At 57.0% G+C, this 20,802-nt stretch overlaps 2 protein-coding genes across 3 annotated transcripts; one reads left to right on the top strand and one right to left on the bottom strand.

Annotated features, from left to right (window-relative positions):
• Window positions 1–20: 20 nt before the first annotated feature.
• On the top strand, window positions 21–2,390 carry RPA3 (replication protein A3). Its single transcript, XM_043967770.1, has 4 exons — window positions 21–182; window positions 349–423; window positions 580–688; window positions 2,107–2,390. Exons 1-4 carry the CDS (start codon window positions 84–86, stop codon window positions 2,187–2,189), a joined length of 366 nt encoding a protein of 121 aa, XP_043823705.1. The 5' UTR covers window positions 21–83; the 3' UTR covers window positions 2,190–2,390.
• A 5,077-nt stretch (window positions 2,391–7,467) lies between these two features.
• On the bottom strand, window positions 7,468–20,283 carry MIOS (meiosis regulator for oocyte development). Of its 2 annotated transcripts, none has more exons than XM_043967891.1 (11): window positions 20,170–20,283; window positions 18,369–19,679; window positions 18,075–18,173; window positions 16,769–17,029; window positions 16,243–16,412; window positions 14,547–14,612; window positions 13,609–13,767; window positions 13,259–13,411; window positions 10,984–11,188; window positions 9,905–10,034; window positions 7,468–8,642 (listed from the first exon to the last, which is right to left on the bottom strand). In XM_043967891.1, exons 2-11 carry the CDS (start codon window positions 19,663–19,665, stop codon window positions 8,546–8,548), a joined length of 2,637 nt encoding a protein of 878 aa, XP_043823826.1. In that variant the 5' UTR covers window positions 19,666–19,679; window positions 20,170–20,283; the 3' UTR covers window positions 7,468–8,545. The 2 variants fall into 2 exon arrangements, with proteins under 2 accessions (XP_043823826.1, XP_043823827.1); XM_043967892.1 differs by having other exon boundaries at window positions 16,769–17,017.
• Window positions 20,284–20,802: the final 519 nt, after the last annotated feature.

The following is a 20,802-nucleotide window of genomic DNA, read 5'->3' as shown; positions in this document are numbered from 1 at the left end:
GGGGGAGGGCGGGCCGGGTTGGGCGCGGCGGCCGGAAGTCCCGCCCCTCGGGCCGGCCCCAGGCCCCAGGCCCCTTTCCCGCCATGGCGGAGGTGCTGGAGCTCCCGCGGACGCGCATCGGGGCCGCTCACATAGCGCACTTCATCGACCGGCCCGTGTGCTTCGTGGGGCGGCTGGAGAAGGTGCGGGGGGCCGGGGGCGCTGCGCGCGCACTTAGTCAGCGCCTGCTGGATAACGGGGCCCCCCGGGACGCGGAGGAAGGGCCCGGGGAGGGGGCCGGAGGGGCGGGGGGGGGGCGCGGGGCGGGGGCCGGGGGGGCCCGTCTGGACCGAGCCGCCGCTCTTTCAGATCCACCCGAGTGGGAAGTCCTTCGTCCTGGCGGACGGGGAGGGCCAGCCGGTCACCGTGGAGCTGACCCAGCCTGTGAGTGGGGGGGCCGAGGCAGAGGGGGGCTGTGCCCCGGGGGGCGGGAGACCCAGCTCCCCAGGGGCCCCGGGGGGCGGGGGTCTGAGGTCGGGGACCCCCTCTTGTGCGCTGAGAGACCCTGGAGCACTGTCTGGGGGGGCTCGGGTTTGTCAGCTGGAAGAGGAGATTTCCGGCGTCCTGGAGGTGATCGGGAAAGTGACGGCCAAGGGCACCATCCTGTGCGCCTCCTACCTGCCCTTCCGAGACCACAAGGGCAGCTTCGGTGAGCGGGGACCCCCACCCCCCCAGCGGCCCTGCCCCCCCCCAGCGGCCCTGCCCCTCCCCCTCCCTCCCTTCCCTCCCCTCCCCCCTTCCTTCCCTCCCCCTCCCTCCCTTCCCTCCCCCTTCCTTCCTCCCCCTCCCCCTCCCCTTCCTTCCTCCCCCCTTCCTTTCTCTCCCTCCCCCTGCCCCTCCCTCCATATCTCCCTCCCCCCCCTCTCTGACACACACACACACACACACACACACACACACACACACACACCCCAACTCTCCGTTGGGGGGGGGGGAGTCTTGGTCCTTACACTAGTGGCTGCCCAGGGAGCGGGGGTGCTGGTGGTGACCAGTGTGATTCACCGCAGGACTTGTCCAGGTTGTTCTGTGCTTGTCCAGCTCCAAGAACGCCTGGTGAGTCGCTTGGAGTTGCCAGGGGGTGAGGTCATCCCAAGGGTGGCTAAGGGTCATTGTTCTGCCAGCCTCAGGGCACCACTTGCCCGTTGAGCCTCAGCTCTAGAAAAGGGGGTTCCTGATGTTTGACCACCAGCTTTAACTTGCCTTTAGCAAAGTAAATCATTCAAGTGAATCTGACCCCTCGGTGAGCTTGTGACCTCGGAAGGTGTAGGTGACCCCTCTCAGGCTCTCCCCACCACCCACCCCATCAAGGAAGAGAGAAGGGAGCACTTCCCTCCCGGGCCGTCTCCTTCCCTCACGCTGCCTCTGAGAGCGGCTTGTCCTGGGCGGTGGCGAGGCGCCCTTCAGCCCCACTGGTTCCTGTACTTGTGCCCAGGACGGCCCTTTCCGTGGCATGTGAACAGGGCTGCTGGTGCCCAGCTGGCCCAAGGGCGTCCTCCACAGAGGAACTTTGGGGTCTGGGTCTGCAGATTGCTGCAGGTCTCCTGGGGGGGCCTGGTGCCCCCTCCTCCCCCAGCCCTGCCAGCCCCTCACGCACCTTTAGGGGCCGGCGTGGCCGCTGATGCTTTGCTGATGGGGGGCGGTGCCTCAGAGCTGGCTTCATTTGCCTCTCTCCCACGGGCCGACGAGGGGCCTTTGTCACACGGCCTGCCGCCGGGTATCTTCTGGCCGCCCCTGCCAGAGCACGGAGCACCAGGGTGATGAGCCCCTGGCGTACCCTGGAGGGGAGCCCTTTGTAGGGGAACCTGATGCAGTAAATGTCAGCTTTGAGCCTTCTGTCTCGGGGTCCATCCTTTGCCTTGTTTGGCCTCGGCTTTTCTTCCATCCGTCTGTCTGTGGGTCATTCTTTCCACCTTCCGAGCTTATCCGGGATAAGGTGCAGGCAGGCCGGGCACTGGCCAGAGACTAAATAACCCAGTGCTGAGATCGATGGGGAGTAGGAACGACAGGTCACCTCGTCAGAGACGTGACTGTCCCCAGCTGATGGACCAAAACCCTTCCTCCCCTTAGATCTCAGGCTCTACAATGATGCTCTCAAAGTCATCCACGAGTTCCCGCAGTATTACCCCTTTGGGGCCACGCAGCAGGACTGATGTCTCCTGATCCGCCCAGACCTGCCCCCACCCCGGACAGGGGCCTTCCGCAGCTCCAGGGGAGCCAGCCCCTCCATCGACCACACACTGAGACCCTGCAGCAGCCTCGGGTGACTATCTGTCTAATGAGGTTAGCTTTGGGTTCCTTTGCCCAGCCAAACAATTGTTTTACTAATAAAAAAGTACAATTATGCTCTTGAATGATGAGTGGAGTCACTTGGTGGAATCCCTCCCCCAGCCTGGTCTTGGCTCGCTCTGTCCCAGAGGGGGCATGAAGCCTCGTGGCTAAGGGCACCCCATGCGGTCCTTGAGGTCCTCTGCTAGGCTCGAGCCCAGCTTGATTTCCCCTTCCGGGTCTCTTTCCTTAAGCCTCCAGACCCTTTTGCATTGCCAGGCCAGGCCAGGCCAAGATCCACAGCACTGCTCGTCCTCATCTCTGGCCCCTGAGGCTGCACCGGCAGCCTGGGGATGGTTGGTGCTGACTCTGAGCCCGTGTGGGCCAGCCAGAGGCCCCGGGTCAGAAAGGAAGTGTGTTCTTCAATGCTTGGGTTTTGGGGCCTTTTCCCCAAGGGTGGGAAGCCCACAATGTTGTCAGGGATGACAGTGAGCTCTCAGTGGGCCCCCAGGCAGGTGAAAGCTGCAGGTGACTGCCACCCCATGCCCAGTTTGCGGGGGCTCTGGAGAGCTCAGCAACCAAAATGGGATGTGGGCGTGTCCTTCCCAGGAGACTCGGTGCCCCCTGCCAGGCAGAAGGTGGCTTTAGAGCAGCCCCGGCTTCTTCCCCTAGGGACCACGGATTTTTTTTTAACATTTTGATCACTACAACAGAAATGCTCAGGGGCCCCATCCACTACGATAGTCACAGAACGCTCAGCCTGGTGGCCCCCATGCCCTCGGGGCAGCTTGCCTCCTTGATGCCAGACACCCGCGGCGGGCAGAAGGGAGCAGACTTCAGACCTCAGGCGAGCAGCTTCATGTCTGCCCCACATCTGTAAAACACAGGGCTGCATTTAAAGGGTGAGCTAGAGGGTGGAAAATGGAGAGCGCCACCTCAAAGCAAAGCCATTGCTCCAAAAACATGGGGCCGGAGGAGGGAATGGGCTGATAGGAGCTGAGGGATGGCCATGGGCCAGTCACGGAGAATCACCTCCCGCTTCTTACTGAGAGCAGATTTAGGAGATGTGGCACTGATGAATGGAGCGAGGCAGCCGGTCAGCGGGTCAGCGGCCAGGGCAGCCTCAGGCACCCTCTTCCGTCCTCCCTGGATTCACAGGCTGATTCCTGACCTGGACCTCTTGGAGGGGCCTCATGTCCGCTGACTTTAATGGGCTGCAGCAGGCCCTGGGCCTCCTTGCCCCAGACCTTCCAATCCCCTCTGCCTCCGGCTCCTTCCCTCTCCTGAGCCCGCCCCCCACCCTGTTTTATGTGGATAAGAACTGCTCACACACAGCACCTACTATGTGCCAGGCACGCGCTTTGTGCTTTATAATATGGTCCCCTGGGACAGAGGCGGCTTTGCTACCCTTTTACAGATGAGCAAACTGAGGCAAGTCGAGGTGAAGTGACTGGCCCACAGTCACCCAGCCAGCAGGCATCTGAGGCAGGATTTGCACTTGGGTCTTGCTGAGTGTGTGTCCTGTGCTCTGTCCACTGCACCACCTGTCTGTCATCATTTAGACAGGCACACAGTAGGCCTTCCCAAGTGCGTGCTGATGGGTTGGTTGACTGAATCAGAATGCCCTTCCCCGCTAATTAGGAATAGAAGACTTGCCTTTAGCAGCAGCTAAAGGCTGCCCTTGTCCTGCCCCCCCCACCCCCACCCCCATAGTCTACAGAGACAGGCGAGCAGCAGCTCCCAGGCTGAAAGCACGCACTCGAGGCGGCTGCAGCCCCGGCCTGGCCAGGAGGGGGCGGGGCGAGTCCTGCAGCTGCCTGCCTGACCACACTGCCTTATTGGGGCCCTGCCCCCCATCAGTCCCATGACTGATGGCGATGGCCTGTATAAGCACCACCCACTGAGAATCCCTAAGAAGGGCTATCTCCCCATTAGAGAGGCCTGGCTGCTGGCAGAAGCAGCGAGCTTGCACATACTCAGCTGCCACCAAGCTCCTGGGACTTCGGGGCACGGGCCTCCCCTCCCACCTGCGCCATTTGGTAAGAACTCAGACACGTTCCCAGCCAGCCGCAGGGCAGCGTGAGCCTCCCCCCCATGGCCAGGCAGGACCCACGGGGAGGCCTGAGCACTGGGCCACCAAAGCCACTTGCCCCGGCAGACAGACTGCACAGCCCCAGGACGACCCAGCCAAGCTCTGCTGGGACACGGCTTACTGCTCTGTGCCCCTGGGGCAGAGGGGAGGGGGCCGGAATTCTGCTCTCAAGGCCCAAGATACCCTGAGCCTCAGGCACCATTCCCTTCATGCTTCTCATCCCAATGGACCCTGAGCCCCTGGTGTGCCCAACCCAGTGCTGGGGGACAGGAGTGGCAAAACATCCCAAGCTGAAAGCCCGTGAGGTCAAAGAGAGTGCACGTGTGTGTGCACACGTGTGTGCATACGTGTGTGCATGTGCGCTGTGTGAGTATGTGTGCATGTGCTGTGTGAGAGTATGCACATGTGCATGCGCGTGCGTGTGTGTGTACGCGTGTGTGCATGTGCGCTGTGTGTGTGCACGTGTATGCACGTGTGTGTGCGGTGGGGCATGGGGAAAACTATTTCCCCAAGTCTCCATACCCCAGCAGAAGCTCACTGGCTGCCAAGGCCTCATGCCTTCACTCTACCTAGGAGGTGGGTGGAGGCAGAGCCAAGGCAGCAGGTACCAACCCTGAAACAGAGCCAACCTTGGCCCAGGAGATGGCTCCCAGCCGGGTTGGTGGAGGCACCTGTCCTGAGCCTGCCTCCAAGGCATAGTCAAACCCAAGACCTCTTCATCGCAGGCCCCTGGACCTCCAAGCTCAGCCCTGTCTGTAATAAGAGCACTTGTACCACCCACAAAATCACAGGCAGGACATGAATTTTGTGCTGACTCGGTAAGTAGATCCCAAACCCCCCCTTTAAGAGGGAATCAGCTGCCAGACTTAAGGGAAACAGTCCTGGAAGCCCACCCACGGGCAGGCAAGTGGGTCCTGGCCAAACTTGTGAAGACCCCTCTGGGGAGGCCACCACATGCCCAGGCCCCAGGCCTAAGAACCAATGTTACTCCTTAATCTGAGTGCCCAAGTCAAGGGCAGACACATGAGCCTTCTCCAGACTTCACTCCAGCCCTGAGAATGGATGAGAGATAGAGTGGTCAGGGAAAAGAAGCCAGCATCCCCAGTGAGGCCAAAGCCTTAGGAAAGAGCGCCCGAGCTCTTCCTAAAGAGGGTTCCCTCAGCACCCTCCCCCACAAGCACACAGATGGCAAAGAGAAAGCCAGGCGCTAAGGAAAAGAAAAGGGAGCCGCCCAGGCCAACGCATCATGTTTGAAGAGGACTGAAACCCAACCCAGTGTAGGCCCCAGAGGCTACTCTGGCCAAGGACCCAAGCCAGGGGCTTCATATCCGCCTCTCTAAGGAGACTGAGGCTGGACTAGCAAAGCAAGGGAGAGAAAGAGCCAGGAACAGGGAGACGGACTCAGGAAAACCATAAAAGGGGGAAAAGCCCACTTGGGGGAGTGTGAGGGAAGGAGAGCCAAGACTTGGTGATGAGAGGCAGGCTGGGACAGACTTCAGAGAGCTTGAACAAGGACATGAATGGAAGGAGGGACGGCCTCAAGGCAACATTAAAAGCAGTCACTGAGACATTCCATGTGAAAAGGTGAATTGAGGCAAGTTCTTCACTAAGGACTGTGGCCACATTTCGTTTCAGTTTTGTTTGGAAAGAGGGATTTCAGGTGGAAAGACCTCAGCTCCCCGTCACAGCCGTCAGTGGGATGCGAGCTGGATCCAAGGGCTGCCTTTCCCTTCCTATGGCCCTCTATGTACTTTTGGGCTCATCACCAGTTTAAGGGTGCTGGAGGGGAAAAGGTCGAGTCTGCCTGCCTTTCTCTGCCCCTCTGCACTCCCCCAGACCCCCGGGCAAGCTTGTGTACAAGCGCACACGAGTGTGCACGAGCGCTCACAAACACGCAGGGATTTGTGAGGGAGGCCTGCAGGGCAGCCAGTTCAGTCACCCACAGAGAAAGGGGGAAGTAAAAGGAGCCAGCCTGTGGCCGGCAATCAGAGCAATGAAGCTGAACTCAACCAGGAACCATGTTTTAGCCTCCAGGCAAAAATGGCCCATGGCCTCACAGGGAATACAAGGAAGCATTTAACCCTATAAAGGACGAGCAGCTCATTGTTTACTCAAGCATAGAGTCAGGAAGACTCCTGGCTGAATTAGATTCTGGCCCCAGACATGAGCTGGGTGACCCTGGGAAAGTCACCTCACCATTTGCCTCAGTTTGCTCATCTGAAAAGTGAGTGGAGAAGGAACTGGCCAGCCACTGCAGCAGCTTTGCCAACAAAGCCCCAGCGGGAGCCATCGAGAGTCAGACAGGACTGAAAGCCGACTGAACAGGAACCCAAAAGTTACCTCTCGTCTCCTGTCGCTGAATCCCTCCCCACCCAATGGCGTGAGGCTGCACCGGGAAACTCAACTAGCACAGGAGGCGTCAGGTCCAAGGTCCCCTTAGCGACTGCTCTTTGTGGCCCGGGTCTCCCGAGTGCCACACCCAACTCAGATCAGTGAAACTCCCTGAAGCACTTGGAAATTGTGAATACCCCCTTCTCACCATCTCCCAGCCTCCTTTGTCTCGAGGCCAGGCTGGAGCAGTTTTAGCGGCATCCCCTTCCTCGCTCTCCCCGCCGGGGGTGGGTGGCATGGCAGCCAGCTTTGTGGGAACGACTTCCTGGGCTCTCTGGCACCGTGTCGTGGAGGGGCGTCTCTCATGCCCTTGGTCCTGAACCCCCTCCCTCTCATCGAAGGCAGAGAATCCGACTGAGCCCCTCGTAGGAGTCTTGCAAACACTGGGGTGTCAGCCACAACTCCTTCTGTGGGCAGGGGTCTGCCGATGCACACGGTGAGCGCGCTGCCCAGTGTGCCCTGAAATGGTCTTTCTGAAGTGATTCGAGGAAGAGGGCGCCCCTCCTGACATGAAATCAGCACAACTTCCTCCCATGCGGAGAACGACTAAAACAATGTCGTCTTTATTAACAAAACCACTTTTACAAAATTTATAAATATCGGCCGTCTAAAGTCAGATTGTCACCTCAGTGACAGAGGTGTCAGCTCCTCTGCACCTGTTGCCCGGGCCCAGAGCCCAGAGCCCAGACCCTCCCCACCGCAGCTGCCTCCAGGTCCCTTGGCTTTGGTGCTGGGCTTCTGAGGTCACCTGATCAGCAACAATGACCTCATGACCTCACCAGGGAGCAGCTAAAGTAACAGCAATGGACAGTCTGAGACTCTGCGCCCCTTCACTCTCAGTGTCTAGCGGTGATTGGCCGCCCTGGGCTGGTTAAGCCAGTTCCCACCCCGATGGTGCCCCCTGCACACACACAACTGTGCGAGAGACCAAATCGTCGCCCCCGGCTGGGCTGATCACCAGGCCCCGCCCCAAGCGGAGAGAAAGCCCGTCAGCAGCCATGGGGAGGCCGATTCCTCCCCCTCTTGTGCTCTACGGCCTGAGAAGCTGCCTGTTTTCAGGAGGTTCCAGAGCAGGAGATGATTCGGTCGTTGGCATCTGAAGGAGACCATCCCCCTAGGGCGGCCGGGGGCAGGGGGAGGTCAGGGGCTGGCTGCACACAGTAGGCGCTCTGCAGATGTTCAACAATGACCGTGGATGGGGGTGGAGGGGACTGCCAAGGGAACCGTCAGGAGCTTCCTCACCTGGAGAAGCTGCTTTGGGGCCCTGTGCTAAATAGGGGGCTCTCGATCCTGCCCTAGAGAACTGAGGGCATACCCACCCTGCCGTTCACCATCTGGAAATGAAGGCCCTTGTGAACGGGGACCCATCCCCCACCAGGACAACGGATCCCTTTCTGCAGGTGTGTGTGTGTGGGGGGGGGGGGTTATTGACAAGGGAGAGGGAGGGACCAGATTCCCCGGGGCCACTTTGATGAGGCCGGCTTTCTGGCCACACTGCTGGGAAATCTTGATGAAGCGTGTCCTGCTTCCCCAGGACAAGTTCAAGGGTCTTCTACGTCATGGGATCAGGAGGCATTCTGGGTTTCTACAGGAATCTCCAAAATGCACTGCTTTGGCCAGTGAGCGGGCCGGTCACTCACTGCAGGAGGCCCATTGAGGGGATGAGGCGAAGGTCCGAGGGACTCGCGGGGTGTCTTGCTGTGTGTTCAGGATGTGGGAGAGCCCTAGCAGGAAGCCGCCCCCTCGAAAGGCTACAGTCTAGGGCTGCACAGTCTCTGCTGGGACAAGATTCCCTGTCGTATCCAACTGCATACACTTACAGGAACACGCAGACACGGGACACTCGGCGTGGTCCCTACACAGAGGGGAAGCATCCGTTAGAAAACCCACTTAACCAGATACAGACAGCTCTCCCTCGCATTCGCTCCCCATCTCCCCCACACTACCAAAAGTCTTTGGGATAAGTGAGAAGAGAAGACCCCAAAGCAAGGAGCCTCAAAACTTACATGACTCACAAACTGAATGAGATTAATTTTCTTTCCAAAAAGCCAAAACTAATTTTTTCCTGAAAGTTTTTTTGCCTATCTGATGAAAACAAATGTTGAAAACTATTGTTCTGGGGCAGCTAGGTGGTGCAGTAGATAGAGCACCGGCCCTGGAGTCAGGAGTACCTGAGTTCAAATCTGGCCTCGGACACTTGACACTTATTAGCTGTGTGACTCTGGGCAAGTCACTTAACCCCAATTGCCTCACCAAAAAAAAAAGAAAAAAAAGAAAACTATTGTTCCATGTAACCGGAGTAAAAAGAAAATGCCTTCATGTTCAAATAAAAGCCAGAGAATTTGGGAGATAAAAACAATGCGAGATACCAATAAAGGGATAAAGAGCAGGGAATTATGAGCAAAGGCAAAAACTGCTGATAAATTTTCAGAAGTTATTACAAGTTATGCAATAAGCCAATTGTTCTTTTTTTTTTTTTTTGGTGAGGCAATTGGGGTTAAGTGACTTGCCCAGGGTCACACAGCTAGTCAGTGTCAAGTGTCTGAGGCCGGATTTGAACTCAGGTACTCCTGAATCCAGGGCTGGTGCTTTATCCACTGTGCCACCTAGCTGCCCCAAGCCAACTGATTCTTTACAAGTTTATCTAGAAGCCCATTATCAATACGCTACGTATCCTAAAATTATGACTAATTATAAGGTATCAGTGGGGAAAATAGCTTACACACACACACACACACACACACACACACACGCACACACACGCACACACATATGCAAACAACCACCCACACAGACCTCAAGACATTGGTCAAAAATTAAATCCTTCTGAAATTCAGCCATTTCTTTGATAACTGACTCAGTTTGGATCATCTAGCCTAGTGGTGTCAACGGCCAATAGAAACGAAGGCCACTATCAGTCCAGGGGATGTGGGCCGCATGCTAACTTAGTTTTCAAATGAAACGTTTCTAGGTTTTCTTGCCTTTTTATTCCCATGTATGTTCCCAGTAACATCTGAATCTGGTCAAGTGGTTGGGAGAACAGAAGAGCAGGCCCCTGGGGTCCTGGGAGCCCAGGCTGGCGGCAGCACTGCCAGCAGCCTCCCTGGACGCAGTTACCTGAACCAGCTGAGCATGTGGCCGGCGTGACCCCCGTGCCTGCAGTTGTGGCACCAAGTAAACCAGTTATTGAATTGGGCGAGCTTTTTGTCCTTGCTGAGGTCCACTTTCTCGTCTGACTTGGATCCTCCTATAAAAAGGAAGGTCTTTCCGTTACTGTATCAAGCCACTGCATTCCGAGGCCTTTAAAAAATGATTCCTAAACATACTGTAGACAGAAAAGCGGAAATCATCCCTAACACCTGTAACCTAGTCACCCACAGGGTCCCGTGCTGAACGACGGGCGAGAGTTCCTCGGCACTTCTCCTAACAGTTTCTAAGACAGTCTGTCAACATGCATTTTTAAAGCGCTTAGTGTGCGCCAGGCACTGCTCTGAGCACCGAAGACACAAAAAGAAGCTTCTGTCCTCAGGAGATCACAATTTAAGACAGGGTTCGCCATGACTGAACTGCCTTCTCGCCTCCCCCAAGTCTCCTTAAATCTGGATATTGAAACCCCATCTACCAACGTGGGCAGGAGGCAGGTCTAAAGAGAGACATGGCTTAGAGACTAAAAAAGGAAGTCTCAGAGCTGGAGACCCTTCAAAGTAACACCACCTTGAGAGCGGACGCACTTCCAGCCCTGGGCCCTGGGCCCTCGGCCACCACCCGGCAAAGACACAGCCTGGGGCCTGACTGCTCCTGCAGGGGCCGCAGCCACCGAAGAACCTGGAAAGAAGGTGCCGGCCACCGGGGTCCTCAGTGGGGCCGTCCAGCGGTTCAACATCAGACGCTGGTGTGAAAGAAGAGGCCCGACTACTGGCTTTGCTACTGCCCCCAAGGACTCTGGGACATCTCTGTGACCGGCAGCTGACCCCTTCCCACAGTGAGAAGGGGAGCTCCCTCCCAGACAGCCGTGCTTGTGCCCCAGTGCTTTGCACATGGTATAGACTTCATGAACAGTTCACTCATTTGTGTGGACGTTATTCTCACTGCACATTCCCAACCTGACTTCAAGGGAGTCAGGTCACTGAGTTATTAGCAAATGAGGCACTGACGAATCCTGGAAGCACCAAGCACTTCCTGGCATCCAGACCTACCTGGACAGCTAGACACGGGCGTCCCCATATTGATGAGGCAGAGTGCGCATCGCGGGAGGGGCTTCCGACAGCCGGGACAGCTTGTGACTTTGGATTTGGTCGGGGAGCCGCTCACGCCATACTGGCTGAAACCCCGGCCCTGGTGGGGCACAGCGGAGCAGCTGTAGGAGATGGACTTCCCACAGAAATTGCAGCTCACAAACACCTGCAAAACGGCCGGCAAGAGAGTCACAGGGAAGCAGGGACGCAGCACCCTCCCCTGCCTGACGGAGCGTGGCTATGGTGAACGGAATCCAAAAGTATTGTGATGAGGACTAGAGAAGCCTGGACAAAGCTCTGGGACCTGCTGCAGAGCCAAGAAAAAACACACAGCAAAATGAACCACGCACACACCCCAGATCCAAAGCGAAGGCGACAGACCATGACCCAGCAACGCCACGACTAGGTCTGAATCCCAGAGAGATCATGAAACAAGGAAAAGGACCCACATGGACATGGCAAAGAACTGGGAGTCAAGGGCATGCCCATCCCTCGGGGAATGGCTGAACAAGCTGTGGTATACGAATGTCACGGAAAACTGCAGGAAACAATGAGCAGGAGGAGCTCAGAGAAACTTGGCAGGACTTAATGGGACTGATGCTGACTGAGAGGAGCAGAACCAGGAGAACATCGCACACAGCAACAGCAACGCTGTGTGATGGACAATGGGGATAGACTTGGCTCTGCTCAGCAGTGCAATGGTCCACGACAATGTCAAAAGACTCATGGTAGAAAATGCTTTCCACGTTCAGAAAAGGAAGTCTGAATGCAGACCGAAGCAGACTGTTTTCACTTTTGTTGTTGTTGTTTATTCTTTCATTTGGGTTTTCTTCCCCTTGCTCTGATTCTTTTCTTACAACATGGCTGATGTGGAAATATGTTTAACATGATAGTAATGTATAACCTATATCAGATTGTTTCCTGGCTTGGAGAGGGGAGAGTGGGAGAAAAATTTGGAAATCAACAAATATCTTTACATGTAATTGGAAAAAAAAATCTTTTTTTAAAGTAAATAAAATTTTTAAATAGGGGAAAAATTAATGTCAAGGAATCCTGAGACTAAAAAGTTGTGCAAAAACACTGGTGTGGTAGGTAACGCTATGGACTTGGAAGTAAAAGACGTGAGTTTAAATACTGGCTTTACCACTTATGAGCTTTGTGACCGAGTAAATTACTTTAACCCCCTGAAAAAAAGAAAGAAAAAAAGGTGACCGCCACAAAATTTAGAAATGAGAAAAGCAGGAGGGGCCAAGGTGCAATCACACACTTTTCTAGTGTCTCGATCAGTCGTGCTGGTTTTATTTCTTCTCTAAAAACACTATTCATGATATGGGAAGGTTCTCTGTGAGGGGGAGCAGGAGAGATACTGGGAATAACTACGGTGACCTAAGAAACAGAAAACACCAATAAAAGGAAAAATTGAGATATAGACCAGACTTGTGATTTTCCTGATGGAGGCAACTCCCTTGACCAATGAAGGTCTACTCCTTCTCTGCAAAGTATAATCTTCGAGAGATACTTGGGTCCTGCAGCCAGTGTGTCAGAGGCAGGATCTGAACTCAGCTCTTCTGAGTCTGAGGCTGGCTCTCCTTCCACCATGCCAAGTGGTGCCTCTCACTCTCTCAGATGAGGCAGACAAACATACACACACATAAGACTCTGCTTAAAACATGATCTTGTTTCGTGAGTCTTTCCTTCCTGAGTACTTCAATATCCTGGACAAAATATGCCCTGGGAGATCATCGAATCATGAGAGGGCTCAGAGTATGTCCAGAAAGCCTTAGAACTGACCTCATCTCGTGAAGAGCTTCCAGACTCAAAGCCTAAGGCCTAGCTGGACCTTCCCAAGTGGTTCTGGGCCACAGACATGCCCAAATCCCAGACCTGTAGCCCCTGGGTGGGCCAAGGATTGTCAAGCTAACAAACATGAATGAAGCTGGCGGTGAGATTCAGAGCCGTTTCCCTTAACGTATTCCACCCTGTTAGATGACAGTCCACGCTGCTAAGAGTACGGCTAGCCAAGTCACGAGACCAGAAAGCAGTGCCATGGGCATAAGCAATCTGGATAAAGAGGTCAGTAGCACTCAGGATGAAGCAGTCCTTAGTAAAAATGGTGGCTTTTTGTTTCTAAGTCTTTAACCTTATCTTTTAACTTCTAGGATGAGCCTGTGCGTCTTTGGTTGCCATAGCAGGTACACTTTCAAATGACATTATCTCAAAACCCGCCATCATTTACCTGGGCTAAGGGCTTGGAACTGGGATCCAGCTTGCTCCTATGAATGTCAAATTCTGCCCGCTTGTGCCAGAAGCGCCATGCATCCAGCAAATTCCTATAGTTTTCAATCCAGTACTGGACCCTCTCATCTTTGAGTACATCCAATGGAGAACCCTAACGAAGGAAAAACAATCATTAGCGTTTGAAATTCCTTAGAATATACCGAAGCCTTCATTGGGCTTCAGCTCCAAGTAAATGCTCTTTTGGTTGGCACGATCCAATGACGAAACGAGTCAAAGTGAACACCAGGAAGAAGTAATTCCCTGTGTAAGAGGAAGAGGCCCAAGGCCCAGGACGGCAGGTACACTGACCTGGAGCATACAGTAGCTTGCGGTCTGGACGTCTCCAGTTCTATCCACATAGCTTTCCATTAAATCGACCCCATCCTTGGTCAGCCCCGTCAGCAAGATTCCTTCTAGGTTTCCTGCCTCTTTCATTTCATTGGTCAGCTTTTCAATGTATCTGTTCAACTGGAAAGTGCCAAAGTTATTTTTTGTTTCCTTTTGTTCTACCAATGTCAGTCCCACTGCATAGCTTCCTTTCAAAACTTCAATGTGTTCTGGACAAATGATCTGGAGAGGGAGGACCCCAAAGCCCTGCCTGGCCTCGTGAGCCCACGGCTTCACACCCATAGAAAGGGTGCCTGGAAGACCATTGGGAAACTAGCTGAGACAAGGCCTGGAATGCTCTTTAGAAGACAGACCCGATTTCCTTGGCTCACAGCTGACTAAGCTTCTGAGCTCAGTCCCAAGAGAGATGGTCAGCTAGGCCAACCTACCCTGTAGGCAGGAGAGGCATCTCAGACACACAATTCTGGTAATAAAGTGGGGCAGCCTGTTAATTCAAGGGAAAGTAAAGTGTGACGCCAGCTGATAAAGAGGAAACGTGAGCTAGACGAGCCGCACCGTCCAGTGAGACGCCTCCGTTTTCCAGAAGAGCCAATCGGGCCTCATCAAAGTGAATGACTCAGTTTCCAGAGCTCGTTAGGGGCAGGTCCTTAGAATCCCAGCACAGTGATTCCACTTCCATTCCAGATGTCACGATTATGAACGGAATGAAGGCCACCTAAGCACCCCTAGAGCCCTAAGAAGGCCTATTCAATCCAGCAGACTTAGCAGCATCGCCCATGGAAGATGTCCTGCTCCAGCGAAGATCACTTTGCATTCTAGGAGAGCCCCGTACAAAGTGCTGGGTCCCTGTAACAGTCACCTTGTGTCCAAGGGGCCCCAACCCTTCCACACGGTCTCACCTGAGCATCACTGAGGAACTTGCAAGCAAATGCCACCCTGTCTCGTACCGCCACTTTATTCTCATACTGAGAAGAAAAAAAGCAAGCGATTACTCAGAGGCGAGTCTGAGCGCATTCCTCCTATTTGTGCTTTCCAAGGACCACTTCCTAAAGTCAGGAGGACGGATCTTCTCCCCGCCATCCTCTCATAGCACCAGTGGCTGGGAGCCACCCAATGACATAAGGGACTCATCCTGGCAACACCCCTACCTCAACATTAGCTTGGGAACTCCCTGTGACTTGGGTGATAGGTCTGAGGCTAAGAGGATCTGACACTCCAAGTGCCAGGTCTATAGACAGACTTCCTTCCACCCCAGCACCCCAAGGAGAAACGCCAGATCGGTGTCTCGGGAATGCCAAGACCCTCCAACGACTGCAGATTTCAGGGATGTGAGCAGCCCCCTCTCCCTGGAGATGGCACTGCCTGTCCACTTCTCCAGGTCCTCCCACACATTCACCCAGGAGGCCTACCCAGCACACTCTGAACAACGCTCAAGGTCAGGGGCACAGTACTTAGATGTTTTTGAGGTTCCACACACAGGTGTGTCTATGGTTACTAGCCAACAACACTGCGGAGGCTTCTCCTGAATTACAGCTGTCTTCCTGCTAAGGCCCCGCTGCCTCTGTGCTGAAGAGGAATGGATCTCGTGTGACCAGGAGGGTGGAGCGGGAGCCCATCAGAAGAGGGCACCCCGAGGGCCTGGTCTCTGGTTGTGATCATGCCCGCTCCCTACGACTGGACTGAACCCTGCAATCCCCACATTTCTACTACTGAAAGACATCGGCGACAGTGCCCACCCCTGCTCCCTCCTTGTGTAGATGGCGATAACTGACCAAGGGCTTCGGGGTCTGGGAAGCCTTTGAAAACACGACCTCTGAGGAGCCTTATGGTCGCCCTACGGGTATCATCCACACCCAGTTTGCAGGTGTGGAACCTGAGAGGCGCAGGGCAGTTAGTGCTTAGGGACAAAAGGCCCTCTCACTGGTCACGAGTAGACCCCCCTCAGGCTGGACCCTGTCCCCACTGAAAGAGGGGCGAGGCACTTCCAAAGAGGCTGCGAGTCTGAAGAGGAATGTTCTAACACTTCTCCTGTAAAATGAATGGGGAAGGGGCAGCTAGGTGGTGCAGTGGGTAGAGCACCAGCCCTGGAGTCAGGAGGACCTGAGTTCAAATCCGGCCTCAGACACTTGACACTTACTAGCAGTGTGACCCTGGACAAGTCACTTAACCCCAATTGCCTCACTAAAAAAAAAAAGGCCCCGGGCTGCACCCAGCCCAGGGCTTCCCACATCATCGGTGCTTAATAAAGACTTGGTCACCCCTTCTGGGGGTACTACGTCTAGGAGAGCTGCGTGAGATTTTTAGGGGCGTTCATGGGTGGGGGGGGCCGCAGAAGGCAGGGAAGTGAGGTGTGGCACGAGGGCGGCCCTGGGAACGGATCCCAGAAGTCACACAGGATGCTGGGGTTTGGGGCTTCTATTAGGCTGCCCCTGTCCCCGCCCCCGCCACGTGTCACTGTGCTACAGGAGCCAATCTTTACCTCCTCCAAGTGCACAGACGGGGTCATGGGCATGAGACAAGTCTAAGTGGGCGCCAGATCTGCCTCAGTGTCTAGGAGCAGAGAGGAATGACCACACAGTCAATCCCGGGACTTACCAAGACGCCGTCGTAAGAGCCGGGCTCGCTGGTCAGAAAGGCAAACATGACGCAGAGATAAGGGTCGCTGAGCTGTAAGCGCAGGGTGCTGCACATCTCCCTCCACAGGGAGTTCTTCTCATCTGTGTACCCCGACAATGCCATGGCCACCACATTGAGGTTCAGGTCGCCTGCAGATGGGAGATGGCCCCGGGCAGAGTGAGGAGTGACCCCCACCTCACCACTGGGCCCATCACGGAAGAACGTGCCCTCTCCCCTCCTGCCATGCCCTGTCCCTGCAGGTGGCCCTTCCTACGGGGGTCCCTGGGGAGCAGCCTCAGGGGCTGGGGGGTCAGTCTGGACCCACTGTGGCTCCTGATCCTTTTCTCTACCACAAAAGTCACCCCCCACTCCCCTCAGACCCCCATGGGCCCTTCCTCTGTCCCTCAGACAGTCAGTGGACTCCAGGAGGGCGTTAGATGATGTTCAGACTGTTGTGCTTCCCCTGGGCCCGAGAAGCCGTCCCCCGCAGTGGGCCCAGCCCTACCTTTCTCAGAAGAGGCCCCCTCGTTGAGGATCTGGATGGCACGCCGGATGTCCAGGTTGAACAAGGCCACGGCGGCGGCTCGCTCCCATTCTCCCTCCTGCACGAGGGAGTTCAGGAAGGGCCCCACGTCCACGTCGGTCCCCTTGGTTATCCAGCCGCAGAGCTGCAGGGCCAAGACCCTCTCGTCGCTCAGACTCTGGCCCTCGCTTGGCTTCTCAGACGCCCCGCTCCAGCTGTGCCTGCTGCCGCCTTCCGCCATGCCTGCAAGAGGCCGGCTGAGAAGGGGCTTCTCTGCCCGGTGGGAGTGCGCCCTCTCACCAGGAGGAGGGGGGATCACGGGGGGAGGGGGGGGGGCCTGAGGGCACCAGTCGCACACAGGCCGGGGAGCGGGCATCTCCTCAGGTACCCTCCATCACGGCACTGCCACCCAGATCAGAGACCTGGTCTCTTCAAAGGGCAGATTGGATACTTTTAGGCAACTTTAAAGCCTCCAAGGCTGGGGCCGGCCTAGTTCTGAAGGCGGCCACTCTATTAGAGGCCGGGCGCACAGGGTAACCCTGTCATTACAGGGCTGGGGAAATGGGCTTGTAATTAGGCCTGCTGGACCTTTGATGACAACCAGCACCGCCTGCCGTCTGAGGGCGAGGTCCAGCACCCCAGGAGCCGGGGGGCCTGACCAAGAGAGCCACCAGCCCCTTCTGGGCCAAAGTCATGTCATATGGGCACATGTGTGTTGCTATTTCACTGATCATAGCAATGGGGATAGTAATAATCATAAGAACGATTATTATTATATAAAACCCCCCAGGCAGAAGCTTCCTGCACCCCTGCGGAGCCCAGAGAAGTAGGGTCACACCATCAGCAGGTATTGGGGTAGGACTTGATCCCAGAACTTACTGCTTCTCTATGCACTATGACACACTGCCTGTCTCCTTTACAGGACAATTCCTAATTAGGAATCAACCAAGAGTCTCGTCCTTTTCTTAACACAAAAGGGAAATGATTTTAAAATTCTCATGTGGAAGCCAACTCTCGCTGACAGGGGCCAACAGCATGAAGGGAGGGGAGGGGGCTGAGAGCAGAGTGCTTACGAGAAGCCCATCCTCAGGGGGTCTCTGTGAAGGCTAGGCACAAAGCTTGGGCGGCCAGGAGGGAGCGTCATCTGCGGCCCGCCAAGGAGGCGGCGTTTTGGTGCTCCTGGGAAGGGGCCCGCCAGGCAGCCCCCTCCCCCCCAACATCCTCCCTTCGTCGCTAAATCACTCTCCCGGCCCGTCTAAAGGGTGCTGCGGAACAAGAAAGAGCTCACCCAAAGAGGACTTCACGATGGTTTTGATGCCTGCATAAACCAGGGACCCTTTGTGGCCTGGGGATTTGGGGTCCAGCTCCTCTGTGTACTGCTTCATGAGTATTGAAATACATAGGAAACACTGCTTCCTTCTGAAATGGGGCAACCGCAACAGACACCCCCAAGGCCTTGCCACGCCCCCTCTCCCTCCTCCACACTCGGGGCAGCCTCCTGGGCCCCCGCCCGCCAGGCAGAGGGCACTTCCCTAGACGCCGGCCGGCACCCAGAGCGCGCCGGCGGTCACTGAAAGGATATAGTACAGCGTGTACCAGAGCGACTTCAGCTGCGGGTCTTCGTTCCCGGCCAGCACGTGGTTCCTCCAGACTTGCTCGGTATCGAGGCCGTAGCGGGACAAGGCCCGTAGGCGCATCTTGGTGGCGATGTCCTTCTCCAGAGAAGGGTCGTTCCCTTCCTCGGCACATTCGTAGAGGTGCCGGCCACAGGCCCACATCAAGGAGGTGACCGGACTCCAGGCCAGCGAGATGCGCTCAAACACGGTGAAGTCGGACATGGCGCGGTTGGGCGTCACCACAATCATGCGGTTCTGGCCGGTGGGGTGCCAGGCAAAGGAGGCGATGTAGTTGTCGCACGGCTGCACGCTGCGCTCGATGATGGTGGGTTCGGTCTCATCTGCGATGGGCGTGGGCGTGTGCTGCATGTCGTAGAGCCTGATGATGTCACTGTCCCTGGTGAGGGTGGCCAGCAGCCCCGTCCTGGTGGGGCACCAGGCAACCTTGGTGAGGGGCTTGGGCTGCTCCGTCAGGGTCAGGACGGGCTTCTCGAACTTGCGGAGATCCCAGATGGCCACCTGGCCTTCGTAGAAAGAGGCCACGCGGTCGTGGAAGTGGGGGTCCACCGTCACGCCCTGCACGGCCTTGGTGTTCACAAACATCTTCTGGCTGGTGTTACGCAGGTCGAAGATGGCCAGGTTGCGGTGCATGCCGGCCAGCAGCAGCTTCTGGTCCCGGGGCAGCCAGCAGAGGGACAGGCAGGCATCATTCTGTCCTAGCTCGTAGAGGGGCTTGGTGACCACCAGCCCCGCCTCGGCGTCGCCCCCCGACAGCCTCACCTTCTCCAGAGGGACCGCGGCTTCTGGACTGTGCTTGCTGCAGATGTCCCAGATGAGCACGGAGAAGTCGGCGCGGTGCTTGTCCAGGCCGGCGGCCAGCCAGCTGCTGTCCAGGGGGTTCCAGGCCAGGGTGTTGCACTGCCGGGCGTGCTTGGGAACAAACTCTTTCCCGATCAAGTCTCTGAACTTGGAGTTGTGGTCCTGCCCCAGGCTGGTGAGCACCACGCGCCCGTTGGCCTGGCCCACGGCCAGCAGGCACTCGGGGTCGTAGCTCAGGTACCAGGCCACGCACTTCATGTACGGGGTGTCCGAGTTGATGGACAGCAAGGTGGCTGCCGTGTCCTCGGACAGGCGCAGAGACCCCGCTTTGAGTTCGGAGCTGCCCGCCGGCTCCACCTGGTAGAGGCTCAGCTCCGAGTCACACACGACAAAGCGATCCGCCTGGTGCGGGGCCCACAGGATGTCGGGCTTGGAGCCGCTCATGCTGGCAGGAAATCCTGCACGGAAGACGAGAAGGCGGTCAGAGTGGCCCCTCGGTCCCAAACCACCTGCTGAGTCCCAATGAGCCCCGCCCCCACCCCGCGGGTCTCCCCAAAACAGATCACTGCCCCCCCCAGGGGGCCTCCTCCAAAACTGACCCCCGCCCCCACCCCGGAGTCACTCTGGCGCCCAGCCCAACGCTCATCCCCATCTCCGGGGGCTGCTTTAGCCCGGCTGTACACAGCAGGCGCTCACTAAGTGCTGGTGCCCAGAGAGGTCGAGGCATTTACTCCAGTTCAAACCCAGCTGGGGGAGGGGGAACGAGGAGTGCGGCATGAGGAGGAGTCCGTCCCGGGGTGGGGCCTCCAGGACACCCGCGGGACCCCCCGGGGCCGGGGGCACTGACTCCGGAAGGCTCTCCGGGGCCCCGTCCCAGCAGCCGCGAGCCCCGGCCCGAGACTCGCCGCACCCCGCCTGGGGGAGGCTCAGCCACCCTCTCGGACTCACCGGACGCAGGAGCTCCGGGATCCAGCGGGGCCTGGGGCCGACGGGGCTCCACAGCCCAGCCAGCGAAATCCCTCCCCAGTAGCCCCGGCCGCCTCCGGCGGGGCCTCGGCGCACGCGCACAGCTCACTACGGAAGCCGAATAGGCCGGAGGAAGTCATCGAGCATGCGCGCTCGGCCGCCACGCCCCTCCGTGCATGCTCACTTTCCACGTCCTTACCCTTTTCTCGTGGGTTGGAGCGGAGTCGGACCTGTGCACGCCCCGCTGGGTTCCGCCCCTCGGTCAAAGCCCCGCCCCATGACCGCCCACGCGCTCTTCCCTTGCTCCAAGTCCGATCCTGGACCCCGCCCCCATGCCTGCTTCTAGTTCCGGGCCCCGCCCCTGGAAGTCCCCGAACTCTCCTGTCCTTCCAGGCCCCGCCCCCAGAACAGCCCAATGCTCTCCCCTCGCCACAGGCCCCGCCCCTCGGTATGGGCCCCGCCCCAAAACTATCCCCATGCACTCCTCCCCTCCCTCGCACTCTGGTCCGCCAGTCCAACTCCGAGACCGGTGTGGTGTGGGGGGCTGGGGGAGGGCACGGTGTGAACTCCCCCCCCCCGCCCGAGGAAGGTGGGGGCTGGAGGGGCCGCGGAGCC

Source organism: Dromiciops gliroides, chromosome 5, assembly GCF_019393635.1.
Source record: "Dromiciops gliroides isolate mDroGli1 chromosome 5, mDroGli1.pri, whole genome shotgun sequence".
In the NCBI taxonomy this organism is placed as follows: Eukaryota; Metazoa; Chordata; class Mammalia; order Microbiotheria; family Microbiotheriidae; genus Dromiciops; species Dromiciops gliroides.
Note: the sequence above shows the minus strand (reverse complement) of the source record. Positions and strands in the feature narration are given on the sequence as shown.